Source organism: Pipistrellus hanaki (genome assembly GCF_964339955.1).
Source record: "Pipistrellus hanaki genome assembly, chromosome: 1".
NCBI classification, from domain to species: Eukaryota; Metazoa; Chordata; class Mammalia; order Chiroptera; family Vespertilionidae; genus Pipistrellus; species Pipistrellus hanaki.
In genome coordinates this window covers 207,967,222-207,980,410 of record NC_140503.1, presented here as the reverse complement: position 1 = coordinate 207,980,410, position 13,189 = coordinate 207,967,222, and the positions used below count along the sequence as shown (strand labels likewise).

General features: G+C 59.9%; 1 protein-coding gene across 1 annotated transcript in view; it reads left to right on the top strand.

Annotated features, from left to right (window-relative positions):
* Positions 1 to 10,796, top strand: part of LOC311621434 (uncharacterized protein C4orf50) — a 35,202-nt gene extending 24,406 nt beyond the window's left edge. Inside the window, exons 9-14 of the mRNA XM_084881470.1 lie at positions 1,666 to 1,845; positions 4,476 to 4,532; positions 5,549 to 5,731; positions 7,039 to 7,087; positions 8,205 to 8,326; positions 10,003 to 10,796. Coding sequence (XP_084737596.1) covers positions 1,666 to 1,845; positions 4,476 to 4,532; positions 5,549 to 5,731; positions 7,039 to 7,087; positions 8,205 to 8,326; positions 10,003 to 10,245 — 834 coding nt within the window. The 3' untranslated portion in view covers positions 10,246 to 10,796. The remainder of the gene's footprint in view (positions 1 to 1,665; positions 1,846 to 4,475; positions 4,533 to 5,548; positions 5,732 to 7,038; positions 7,088 to 8,204; positions 8,327 to 10,002) is intronic.
* Positions 10,797 to 13,189: the final 2,393 nt, after the last annotated feature.

The following is a 13,189-nucleotide window of genomic DNA, read 5'->3' as shown; positions in this document are numbered from 1 at the left end:
TTGAGTTCGACACCCCTAGTCTAGACTGTGCCCGCACCCCTCCCCCCTAGACGTGCCACCCTCCCTCCCGCAGCTCCGAGAGGAGGCGCAGCCACCGCCATTGAGCCGGGGAGAAAACGCTGGCTCAGGGAGTCAGGGAGCGTGTCTCAGGCTAACCTGAGCTCCCAGCGGGCACAGGGCCGCGCGCCACACGCCGCCCTTCAGCCTCCTCCGCGACACGGACAGCTGCTCCCTGCGTGGCCGAAGGAGCAGAACCACAGAGATATAGACGGAATTTTATGTAGAAAAATAGCCCTAGCCAGTTTGGCTCAGTGGGTAGAGCGTCAGCCTGGGGACTGAAGGGTCCAGGGTTTGATTGCAGTCAAGGGCACATGCTTGGGTTACGGGCTCAAACTTCAGTAGGGGGCGTGCAGGAGGCAGCTGGTCCATGATTCTCTCTCATCCTGGATGTCTCTATCTCTCCCTCTCCCTCCCCCTTTCTCTCTGAAGTCAATAAAATATATATAAACAAAGGAAAGAAACACACATGTGGGCATGCGTGTATGTATGTGCATGCCTGGGTGTCTGCATAAATGCTCTTAGAAATAACAATGTAGACTCCAGGCCACTGGGGGCAGCAGCATCCCAATTACTTACCCACAGTTCCCACGGCCTCCCTCCTCTGGCCCTTGCGTTGGGGCCACAGTGTGAGGGACCGCCGTGCACCGGTTTAATAAATCTGTTTAGCCCGGCCGCATGGCTCATAGAACCAGGAGATCAGGGTTCGATTCCTGGGGGTTACACGCTCCACGGCCAATCAATGATTCCCTCTCATCACTGATGTTTCTCTCTCTCTCTCTCTCTCTCTCTCTCTCTCTCTCTCTCTCTCTCCCCCTCCTCTCTGAAATCAATAAAAACACATAGTTTTAAAAGAAAGCTGTTAAAACGCAGTATCTTATGTTTCCTACAAACGCACCATGAAGCACCCCGTAATGAGCCGCTCAGAGTTGGGTTTGACATGGAACCCTCACCACCTTGAGCTCTAGGCAATGGCGGCCGGCCGGCGGCTGTAAATCAGACTCCCAGGCCTTTGAAATACAGGCGGAAGAGGTGTTTCTGAAAACAATGTTCTAAGTATTACTGTCAGGCCTCAGTTTCCCAGACCTGCGCCCGACATCCGCCCTGGAGGAGCCCAGCATGGGCCCCGCACTCACACACACATGATGTGAGCGTGTGTGTAAGAGCACAGAGCGAGGGGGAAGAACACACGTGTGTCCTGACGACGGTGATACCAGCTCACAGGATGAGGAGTGATTTTTGCCCCTTTATCTTCTCCAAGTTCTTAACTGTTAGGGAAACAGAAGCAGGAAAAAGCTTGCCCTGCCCGCTGTGGCCCAGTGGTTAGAGCACGGGCCGGAGCACTGAAGGGGCTCGGGTTTGATTCCCGGTCACGGGCACCTACCTCGGTTGCGGGTTCCATCCCCAGTCCCCGGTGGGGTGTGTCCGGGAGGCAGCAGGAGATGGTCTGTCTCACATTGTGTGTCTCTCTCTTTCCCTTCCCTTCCCCTCTCCATAAAAACCAATGGAACACTACTCTCGGATGAGGACCAATGACAGAAAACGCATTTGTGAAGGCAAATGACATGGCAGGTAAGCTGAGACTGTCACTGAGTCTGTGTCCCGCAGCCCCCGGACGCCGAGGCCGAGGCCGAGACCCCGGAGGAGGCCCTCCGGCTGCGTGTCCGGCGGCTCCACCACCAGGTGCTCACCCTGCAGTGCCAGCTCCGGGACCAGGCGTCCGCGGGCCGGCAGCTGCAGGCGGCCCGGGACCAGGCCCTCCGGCACCGGGACCAGCTCCAGGGCCAGGTAGGCGGGCGGGCGGCCTCTCCCCTGCACCGGCCCACCCTCCGGGAGGGTGTGAGAACAGAAGGAACCAGGTCAGCCCTCAGCGGCCATTGCCAGCAACTGGTTAGTCTCTATCAGGTTTACAAAGCACAGGGCAGCACAGGGAGAAAACCTCCGGGCAGCTCACCTGTCCATCCTAAAAAGAACACAGATCCAGTGGTGTCAGGCCTGTTCAAGGATGTGTGTGTGGTGGAGATCTATACAGGTGATAAAACTGTATACAGCCTGGTACACAGACACAGATACACATAGACACACAAGTAGACACACACACACACACGTATACACAGAAAGACACACACACATACATACACACAGAGACATACATATATACAGACATAGATAGACATACACACAGACACACATGTACACATACAGAGATATACACAGGCACACACAGAGAAACAAACACAGACACACATAAACACACAGACGCACAAACACACAGACACTTAGACATACACTTAGACACAGATACAGATACACATAGACACACAGATAGACACATACAGAGACACAAACACATGTACACATACATAGAGACACATAGACATACATGTATACACAGACATAGATAGATAGATAGACATACATGCACAGACACAGATACAGAGACAGACATACACACAGACACAGAGACATACACAGACACAGAGAGACAGACATGCACACACACACACACACACATACATACAAGCAAACTGGAAAAGCCTGAATGAAGCTGGTGGAGTGTATCTATATACAGGCTTTTTATTAGAACACACTGTTCAGATTGGCCAGAGTCGGAGAGGCGGTCTATTAAAAAAAGAACTGGTGTTGCCTCGGAAGTGGGGGGTAGTCTTATACAGCGAATATAGGCCTAAACCTATGTTTTAACTGTAAAATTAGGGGGTCGTCTTATACGCCGGAAAATACGGTAATGGAACTGACATTATTTGGTGGCAAATGCTCCCTTCAGGGGAAACCAGCGGGATACCCGGGGTCTCTGCATGGCTTCTCACAGCTGCATGTGAAGCTGTAATTACCTCCGTTTTAAAAACGTGCTCCTTGGAGATTCGTAGATCTTCTTTGGAGAAAGCCGGTCAGACCCCTGTGCGTTGTGCAGTTGCCTTTGGCTGTTGTTGAGCTGTAAGAATTTGCTGTATGTCCTAGCCACACGTCCCTCGTTCGGGATCTGATTTGGAAATGTCTTCTCTCACCTGTGGTCTTCTCACTTTCCTCTCGTTGGCTTTGTGACCGGAAACAGCCGGTACACAGCAACGGAGTCAGGCCATTTCCTGAACCGGAGCAGAGAGAAGGCTTACCCCACGCCTGCCACTCACCGGGTGCCTCTCGGTGACGGACAGTCCGCTGGGAGCTGGCCTTTACCCTGAGCTTATCCAGAAAGGAGCCGAAAGACAGGTCCAGCGGCCACTGGTCTGCAGATAGAGAAGCAGGAACAATATGCATTTTCAGAATAAGAATTAGCCTAATGAGTTATGTTTCGGCCTCATGATGAAGGAATAGGCAGGGCTGTGAAAGAACGTGGTCTGTTTGTGTTGACATGGAAATCACACCATGGTATTAAATCAAATGGAAAACAACAACAACAACAACAAGATGAGCCCTAGCTGGTCTGGCTCAGTGGATAGAGCATCGGCCTGCGGACTGAACGGTCCTGGGTTCAATTCCGGTCAAGAGCACATGCCCGGGTTGTAGGCTCTGTTCCCATTGTGGGGCGTGCAGGAGGCAGCCGATCAATGTGTTTCTCTCACATCGATGTTTCTCTCTCTTTCCCTCTCTCTTCCGCTCTCTCTAAAAATCAATGGAAAAATATCCCTGGGTGAGGATTAACAACAACAACAACACAAACAAAAAACAACAAAACGAAACCAAGATGGAAGGCATTCTGCATGTAGCTTCATATCCATCCCCTCACATTCTATCCCGGCGTGTGCTCAGGGTCAGAGAGGTGGGAGGCGAGAAGGACTTTGCTTGTGGGGACAGGAGGGTGAGTGAGAAGAACTCGGATGCCCCCCGTGGACCGGCCTGAGCTGTGGCTCAGGCACGCGGGTGGGCCTGGCCGGCGGTCCTGCCCCACAGGCACCGGGTCTCTTGGTCCCGCCGACGCTGGGCGGGGCTGCAGGGCCCAGGCAGCGTCTCTCTGTGCCTGGCCCCTCAGATGGTAGCCCTGGCGCACAGTCCTGGGTGCTGCCCGGGTGCCAGGCCTGGTCCTCACTCACGGAGTCCTGGCTGCAGTCACCACCCCTGCATGTCACTAACGTTCCCCACAGATGGAGAACGGAGGCAGAGAAAGGGGCTGGCACAGGCCGCCGTCCCAGGGCGTGGCCGGGAACCTGCAGGTGTCACGTGGTGCCAGGGGCTCTGGCACCCGGCAGGGACCCGGAAGGCTTCCTTCCTGGAGGGAGGGGTGGCCGATCTGGCGTGGGGCTCCCTTGCTGTGCTCAGGGCGACCCTGCCGGGGTGACCGGTGCCGGGAGAGGCGCCCCCGGGACTTCCTGTGGGAGAGGAGGGGCACAGCGGCCTGGGGGACCCCCGGGGAGCCAGGGCGTGGGGCGGCGGCTCAGCCCTGACAGCACGGTCTGTTCCAGGTGGACGAGCTTCAGAGACGGCAGCACGAGGCCACCTTGGCCGTGACCCCTCTGAAGGTAACACGTTCGAGCGGGTGCTGTGCCTGCACTCTCAGAAAAGCTGTTTCCCGTTAGAGATGGGACGTCCTGGGAGAGTCCTGGGAGGGGGAGGGACAGACGGCGCTCACTCCCAAACCTGCTGCCTGTGGCGTGTGCCTGGGCTCGCTCCTGGGTGTCTTACACGGGCACCCTGGCCCCGCTGCCGGGAAACTGACGCGCCAGCAACCCTGAGCCCCAGGAGGGCAGTGCCCCTCCTCCCCTCCCGGAGCAGAGGGCTCCCCGCAGGGCCTCCCTGGGCAGGACGGGCCTGTCACCCCTCCACTCGTGTCGTTCATGGAACACATCCGTCCCGAGGGCCACACGGTGGGTGCCCAGTGATGACATGTGACAGGCCGGGCCCAGCTCTGACCTGGAGGTGCTCCAGGCCGTGGGGAAGCCAGGCCCATAGTATGGTTACCTGCAGGGACAGCAGGAAGCCGGGGCCAGGGACAGAGGGACACCCGGCCCTGAGATGGGGAGGCCTGCTGGGGAGGTGACACCCAGGGAGGTGGCCAGGCCGGCCTCTGGAGAGGTGATCCAGCTTTTCTGTACATGGGGCGTGTGGGAGCCACGAAGGAGTGACCAGGAAGTGCTGGGCTTGGGCTGGGGGTGGCCAGTGTGATGGGAACAGGCCGATGAGAAGGAGGCCGGGCCATGATGGGCTGGAGGGTGCAGGCCGAAGAGTCAGTGATGGCGGGCAGGAATGGCTGGGTTCCGGGGCTGAGTGGCCAGCCCTGTGCGGGTGCTTTGCCTGCACTGTCTCCTTTGGTCCTGGTGCCCTTCACGATGCCCACTGTGCCGATGGGCAAGGCGAGGAGTAGAGGGAAGCCATCCTGCTGTCAACTCAGGCAACTGTCAGCGGGACTCTGGCTTCCGGTGGAGGGAGGGCTGAGGGAGGGCTGCGAAGGCGGGGGTGGGGGTCCAGAATAGGGAGCCGATGCCCAGCCCCTGGATGCCCTGTGTCCGAGGACCCACCGGCTGCATCTCTCCCACAGGCCAAGCTGGCCTCCCTGGTCCAGAAGTGCCGGGACCGGAACCGGCTGCTCACACACCTGCTGGGCGAGCTGAGCCGCCACGGGCCGGCCGACCGCCTGCTCTGCCAGACGGTGCGCAGCCTGGTGGACGACGTGGCGCTGGCCGAGTACACGGCCGCCTTCCTGCCGCCCGGGGCCCTGGAGGTCAGTTCCCGGGCAGCCCTGTCCCTCCTCCTGTGGGGCTGGGCAAGTGGCCCCACCACCTGCTGGCCTGCCCTGCCCCCTTTCTCCCTGTGCCCCAATCCCGCGGGGAACACGCCCCGAACGCCTCCTCTGTGCTGTGGGCTGGTGTGGGAGACAGACGCACCCGCAGCGGCTGGAGCTCAGGGTCGCCCTGGCGCTGTGCCTGCTTCCCCAGACGGCTCTCTCCCGTGTGCCTCAGGACCTTGGCACGTGCCGCTTCCTCTGGCAAGATCCCGTTTGCCCTCCAGCTCCTGTCCATCTTTCTGGGCACAGTTTGAGCACAACCTTGCATTATTTCCCGGGAGGAGGTGCCCCTGCTCCCGGACACGTCTCCCCGTGGGCCGGGGTCTCCCCAGACCTTCTGAAAGGCCCTGGCCAGTTATAAGCGTCCACTCCCCTGAGGTCACTGAGTCTGCACACCTGTCTTGCTTTATTTTAAAATCCAGCTCTCTGAGAATAACCCCATTTTCACGATCTGGGGACGCCTCACTGACGCCCCCCACAAACCACAAAACCCAGCTCTGCCACCGCATCCCACAGACGTTTACTGAGCACAGCCGGAGCTTGTCTTCCTCGGGGGAGTGGAGTGGGGGGTGCGGGAGGGGGCTGGGCCACAGCCTGTCCTCTGGGCCACAGCCCGGAGCGTGGGGGGGGGGGGGGGAGACAGAGGCTATGATTGGCTGATTGGCCAGGAAGCTGCCCTGTGGCCTCCTCCGCCCGCTCTGCCTCTCTCTTCCTTCTGGAAACGTCCTGCTCTCTGATGGGGCTCAGTCAACAAGCCCCAGATCCCAGCATGCAGAAGTGGAGGCTCCTTTAAAACGCCACAGTGAGACCCAGAGGCCTACACCCCCCTCACTCATCAAACCAGAAGCCCAGCTGGGCCTCCGGGGACCCAGGCAATTCTGTTCTTTTAGCGCCTGCCTTTCAGGAAGTTTAGAATATTCCCCAAAAATGTACGTGGGGGGCGGGGCCTTAGGGCGAGGCCTGATCTGCCTGCTCTTCTGGGGGCAGTTACCCATTCTCATTCGGTTCTAACAAAACCCTGCAAGCAAGTGCTGGTCTCCACCTGGGATGGAGGGGGCGGGCTGGGTCAGCTGACCTGGCCAGTGAGCGGCGGGCCGGTTCCCCTGCGCAGGCCTGGCCAGCCTCCCCGGGGGTCCGTGACAGGAAGCTGGGAGAACTCTGCATGCGGCCCTGCTCTGTCCGGTGGCCACCTGTGTGAGCTCCCTCCCGATCATGCAGAGTAACCACTGGGATGTCTCTTCCAGACCAGCCGCCACCCCACCCTGGAGCCGGAGATGCCAGCGGCTGCGACAGGTCAGCGCGGCTCAGGCAGGACCAGCCCTGGGCTCTGACCTGTGGGGGCGGGGAGGCAGGGAAGCACCCATGTCAGTGCCACGAGGAGGAGCCGAGCCACGCCCCTGCCCCCTCCCTTCCCTACTGATGGCTTCCCTCGCTTCACAGCTCAGGAGAGCAGGTTAGAAAAATGCTGCCGCTGCAGAATGGCCCAGCTCCCCAGCCCGCAGCTCCCTGCTCCCCTGAAAATAAAAGCCTTTAAGGCGAGAGGCAGCAGGCACGCCGGTGAGCTCAGTAAGAACAGCTGTTCCGGCTCAGACGGCAGCCAGGGGGGCGTCCCCTTCAGGGAGCCGCTCTTGTTACGAGGTTCCGTTCTGACAGCTGGGGACCTTGGATGAGCCCTTTGGCCTTTCTGAGCCCCCGACGCTGATCTTCCAAAGGCAGTAATGTGGCCTTTCTCAGGGGTGTCCAGTGCCTGACCCAGAGGAGAGATTGTCCTCAGCTTGCGGCCGGTCTGTTCTCACAGTTGGGGGGCATGTATTTTGGTGGTCCTGCGTTGGCCATTAGTTGGTGTAAGTCTCCCTCCTTGTCTGGGCTCGGCTTCCTCAACCTCAAAAGAAGGAAGTGGGCCACCGAGTTGGGCGTTGACTTAGGATCCAAGAGGTCGCTGGTTCGATTCCTGGTCAGGGCACATCCCCAGGCTGTGGGCTCGCTCCCCAGTAGGAGGTATAGCAGGTGTTCGGGAGGCAGCCAATCAATGCTTCCCTCTCATCGATGATTTATCCTTCTCCCTTCTTCTTGCTCTAAAATCAGTAAAATACATGTTTTAAACAAACAAATAAATAAAATGAAAGAAGGAAGGAAGGAAGGAGGGAGGAGGAAAGAAGGAAGGAAGGGGGAAGGAGGAGGAAGGTGGGAGCGGGCCCCAGAGCAGCAGGCAGGGAAGGTGCGGTCGGGAGGCGGTGCTCAGGCTGCCCAAGGCCATGGCAGAACCATCGGAGGCGTGTGGGGGAGGCGCGGAGAGTTCCAGGCCCGATCGTGGGCGAGGGTGTCTGGGAATGAAAGAGTGAGGACAAGGCTCAGGGACGTGTTGACGTTGGACTCTGGTGGAGGCTTGACTGAGACCGTTTCCTTCCAGCTCAGAGCGCTCTCCTGAGTCCTGACGTGGACAGCGCCCTCCCAGGACCGTGGTGTCCCGAGCCCTGGCCGGTGACGGAAGCGGAGTGGCCAGCACAGACGGCGCGACTGGGTCCTCTGGAGGTGAGGGGACGTTCTTAAATACACTTCCCACGGGAGGTATGACGCACACAGAGGGCACACGCGGCAGTGGGCAGCTCCGAGACTATCCCAGGGCCTCCCGCACCTGTGAGGGCATCCCCAGGTCAAGGAGGAGAAAATGGCCAACTCCACAACACTGGTTTCCTCTCCTCGTCTCTCTATTCTCTATGTTTTTATTGGTCTGAGAGAGAGAGAGGAAGGAAGAGGGGGAGAGAGATCGAAACATCAATGAGAGAGAATCATTGATCGGCTGCCTCCTGCACGCCCCCTACTGGGGATCGAGCCCGCAACCCTGGGGCACGGGCCCTGACTGGGACTAGAACCGGCGACCTCTTGGTGCAGGGGACAATGCTCAGCCACTGAGCTACACTTTGCTGGGCTAGTGTGTGTTTCTCCGTAAATCGTATGTTCTGTGTCTGGCTGTTTTTCAGCGAGTGCTGGACGTTGTGTATGAACACTTGTGCAAACATCATCCTTTGAGGGTGAGCTTGGTATTGTCTGTATCCAGAGGGGATTCCTGTAGCTTCTGACAGGCAGCGGGGCCGGTGCAGACTCCTCACACCAGCTGCTTCCGTGCTCAGGGGTCTGCTTCCTCTCTGTTCACACTGATTCCTAGGGCAGCCTTTCAGGGTCCCGGGCAAAGCCTGGCGTGTTTCTTAGCGTCTTTCCCCGTGGCCCCTGGAGCCCTGCTCGGCTTCCCGCCGCTCAGCCGCCACCCTCACGCAGACCCGCCCTCAGCCGCGGCGGAGGGGACAGGCGGCCCCCGGGGCCGGGCGGCTATTCCCGGCTTCTCTCCTGCTTCCGGTGATGGCCCCACAAACCAGCCAGTCCCCGGAGCTCTCAGACGGTGCAGAGAGCTCTTCTGTTACATTTCGTTCAGCTTTCCCCATCGTCCTTCCCAGAGGTTTGGTCCAAAATGGCCGCCTCGGTCAGGGCCGGGGCAGCTCTCTGAATTCAGAGAAAACCGATGTGGGCAGGGATGGGAGGGATAGGCAGGACAGGGCAGGGCTAGGCAGAGCTGGGCAGAGCTGGGCAGGGCAGGGCTGGGAAAGGCAGGGCAGGGCAGGGCTGGGAAGGGCAGGGCAGGGCAGGGCTGGACAGGGCTGGGCAGGGCAGGGCTAGGCAGAGCTGGGCAGAGCTGGGCAGGGCAGGGCTGGGAAGGGCAGGGCAGGGCTGGGAAGGGCAGGGCTGGGCAGGGCAGGGCAGGGCAGGGCTGGGCAGAGCTGGGCAGGGCAGGGCTGGGAAGGGCAGGGCAGGGCTGGGCAGAGCTGGGCAGGGCAGGGCTGGGCAGGGCAGGGCAGGGCTGGGCAGGAGGCTGGTGTCCCGGAGACCATGGTTCCTCCTGATGGGAAGGGTCACCGCTCTTGTCACTGGGAACAAGGAGGCTTGCAGAGGACATCGGCTCCAGGGGGTCTCCCACCAGTGTCTGGGCAGGCATCTGGGTGACATGGGCCCCCGTCTCCTCTGCTCACCTGTGCCCGGGGATGGGGTGGGCCTCAGGGAGCTCAGCAGAAGGACGTGAGCTCAGGGGGAGGCGTGTTTGGGGTCGGGCACGGGAAGTGCTGGGAAATGGCAGCTTCCTCGCCATCTGCCCCCGGGAAAGTGTGGGAGCGAGGGGCGCGGGGAGCAGAGGCCTGTCACGATGCTCTCGCCTCCAGCCTCCCCTGCCTCCGGGGCCGGCACCCGATCCTGGACCTCGCCCGACCGTGGCCGCGGAGGCGTCGGGACTCCCTGCACAGCGTCTGCTGGACAGAGGCGGCGTGTCCTGCCCGGGCCCCCAGGCCGCTGGCCCCCCGCCCTCCGAGCTGCGGAGCCCCGCCAGGATCCTGGCCTTCCACCGGGAGCTCAGCCGGAGCGTCCGCGGCAGCCGCCGGGTCACTGAGTCCCCACTGGAGCTGTGACCCCCGCTGCCCACTCCCGGCCGCCTGCGGGCCCTCAGGACTGGACGCCGAGCCTTCAGGCGCCTGAAGAGACGGGCAGCAGCTGGGGCCCGGGGCCAGGGCACGTGGTCCTGCTTTGGGGGCTGTGGAGATGGTCAGAGCTTGACAGGAGCCCTGGGCGGGCCTTGCCAATGTCGAGCGGTTTGGCTTTGGCAAATGCAGGGCAGAAAAGGGCATGCTTCTTGGACTCAACCCTACCCGTGCTGGCCCTGGGTTCTCAGTTCGGTCCTGTCGCTGTCCCGCGGAGGCAGACTTGGCAACGGCTGGAGACGTTTTTGTTGTCACAACCAGGAAGCCGCTACTGGCCTCTCATGGGAAGGAGCCAAAGATGCTGCTGAGTATCCCACAATGCACGGTGGCCCCCGGACAGAGCCGCCTCGCCCACATGTCCGCAGAGCCGGGCAGGGAGGCCCCGGGCTGGACTCACAGCGCCGAACACTGTCCGCCTTGGGAACCGTTTGTTACTTTCCCGCCCCTGGGACCTCACCCCCAGTTCTCATTCTATATTTTGCATTCTATATTTTGCATTCTATATTTTGCATTTTAAAACAATAAAAGCCCGTCAGGACTTTCTAATCGGTCCACCTGTTCAGCACGGGCGGACACCCAGTGTGTGCCAAGCAGCCTGTGTGAGGTGGAGAGACGAGTCCATGTCGGTCTGTCCCACGGAGAGGCACATGCAGACACATCATGGGTGCCACAAGATGTGTGCTGAAGGGCAGGGCCGGTTCTGCCCAGCTCCAGGAAGGCATGGCTGGCTGGGCAAGGCCCCGAGGCCCAATGAGGTGGTCAACACCTGGGCGAGGGGGGGAAGGGTGTCACAGCAGAGGGAACAGCATGCGCAAAGGCCCTGGGTGTGCCCCGGTGGAGGAGTGTGCACAGCCGCTCCCTGCCGAGCCTGCTGCAAGTGGGCAGACCCCAGCGCCCCTGCACGGAGGCCACGCAGGCCCACGCACCTGCGGGATGACACTCAGACGGTCCCTCATTGGGGTCAGGAAGCAAACACCTACTCATTGACCCTCCTCCCCCCACTCCGATGTCTGGCTTGTGGGCCTCAAACCACACCAGCCCACGGCGGGGGCTCAGAAGGTAAGTGCTGAGTGGAATCAGCACACTGGTGGGTGCTGGGAGGGCTGGGGGCAGCAGGGACCCCCACGCATTGCATTGGGGAGCTAAATTGGACACGTGCAGAGTGGGGAGGGCGTGGGGGGGCCAGGACTCTCAGACAAGTGCCGCTCAGCGGGGACCCGGCGATTCCTCCCCTGGGAGCTTCCCCTCAGGGGCCCGCACACGTGTGTGAACAGATGTGCACGCAGGCACGGTCATGTCAGCACCAGCCAAGACCGGAGACACGCAGATGGGCGTTGAGAGGGGCCGGTAACATCCACCCACCGGGGAACAATGCGGCTGTTCAAGCCGTGAGGGAGGAGCGCCTGGTCTCAGGTGCAATCCAGCTGTTAAAGCAGGTGCGGGGCAGAGCGTGGCGCACGCCGCCATCGGGGGAGAGAGGGTGTGTGTACATGTGTATGCGTGCATGTGTGTGTGTGTCTGCTTAGAATAGAGAGGCCGTCTCGGGAAGGCCCATAGGAAACCCCTGGGGTGGGAACTGGGAGGCGGTTGGGAGGGGATTTGCACTGTAGACTCCTCTGCCTTCTGAATTTTTAAAAAAATGTTCCCCTGTACTAAAAATACATGTTAACTGGGACAGGAGAGGCACAGTGGGATGCCTTCTGGCACCTTCCACATGGTGGTCACAGAAAGACACAGGTGCCCACCCCCATTTCCTACCCGACCCCATCCCTGCCTGCAAGGTCTCGGTCCCTGGTCAGCCGCCGCTCACCTCCAGGGCCCACCTCGGCGAGCACTTCCTACAGAAAGCCCTCCCCGATCTCCCTCACGGGCCACACTGTGCTGGGCCGCTCTGTCTCGGTGTGTCTGCCTCTCAGGAGCCTGAAGGACGGGGACCTGGCGGGAGACCAGGTGGCCCAGCCCGCCTCTCACCTGCCCTGGCTCAGGAAAAGGCCTGCTGGGCAGACACGGCCCCTCACGCCTCCATGGGCAGGAGGAGCCAGGCAGCAGGGAGAGGAGCACTTAGCACTTCCTGCTTGGCCGCCGGCCAGGCCCACCTCCCGTCTGATGGGCCTAAAGCCCAGGGGGGGCCTGCCGTAGTGTGTGTGTGTGTGTGTGTGTGTGTGTGTGTGTGAGAGAGAGAGAGAGAGAGAGAGTGTGTGTGTGAGAGAGAGAGAGAGTGTGTGTGTGTGTGTGTGTGTGTGTGTGAGAGAGAGAGAGAGAGTGTGTGTGTGTGTGTGTGTGTGTGTGTGTGTGAGAGAGAGAGAGAGAGAGAGAGAGAGAGAGAGTGTGAGAGAGAGAGAGAGAGAGTGTGTGTGTGAGTGTGTGTATGTGTGTGAGCGAGTGTGTGTGACTATGTGTGAGTGTGTGTGTGTGTGTGAGTGTGTGTGTGAGTGTGTGAGTGTGTGTGAGTGTGTGTCTGTGAGTGTGTGTGTGTGAGTGTGTGTCTGTGAGTGTGTGTGTGTGTGTGTGAGTGTGTGTGTGAGTGTGAGTGTGTGTGAGTGTGTGTCTGTGAGTGTGTGTGTGTGTATGTGAGTGTGTGTGAGTGTGTGTGTGTGTGTGAGTGTGTGAGTGTGTGTGTGTGAGTGTGAATGTGTGACTGTGTGAGTGAGTGTGTGTGAGTGTGTGTGTGAGTGAGTGTGAGTGTGTGTGTGTGAGTGTGTGAGTATGTGAGTGTGTGTGTGTGAGTGTGAATGTGAGTGTGTGACTGTGTGAGTGAGTGTGTGTGTGAGTGTGTGAGTGTGTGAGTGTGTGAGTGTGTGTGTGTGTGAGTGTGAATGTGAGTGTGTGACTGTGTGAGTGTGTGTGTGAGTGTGTGTGTGAGAGTGTGTGGTGC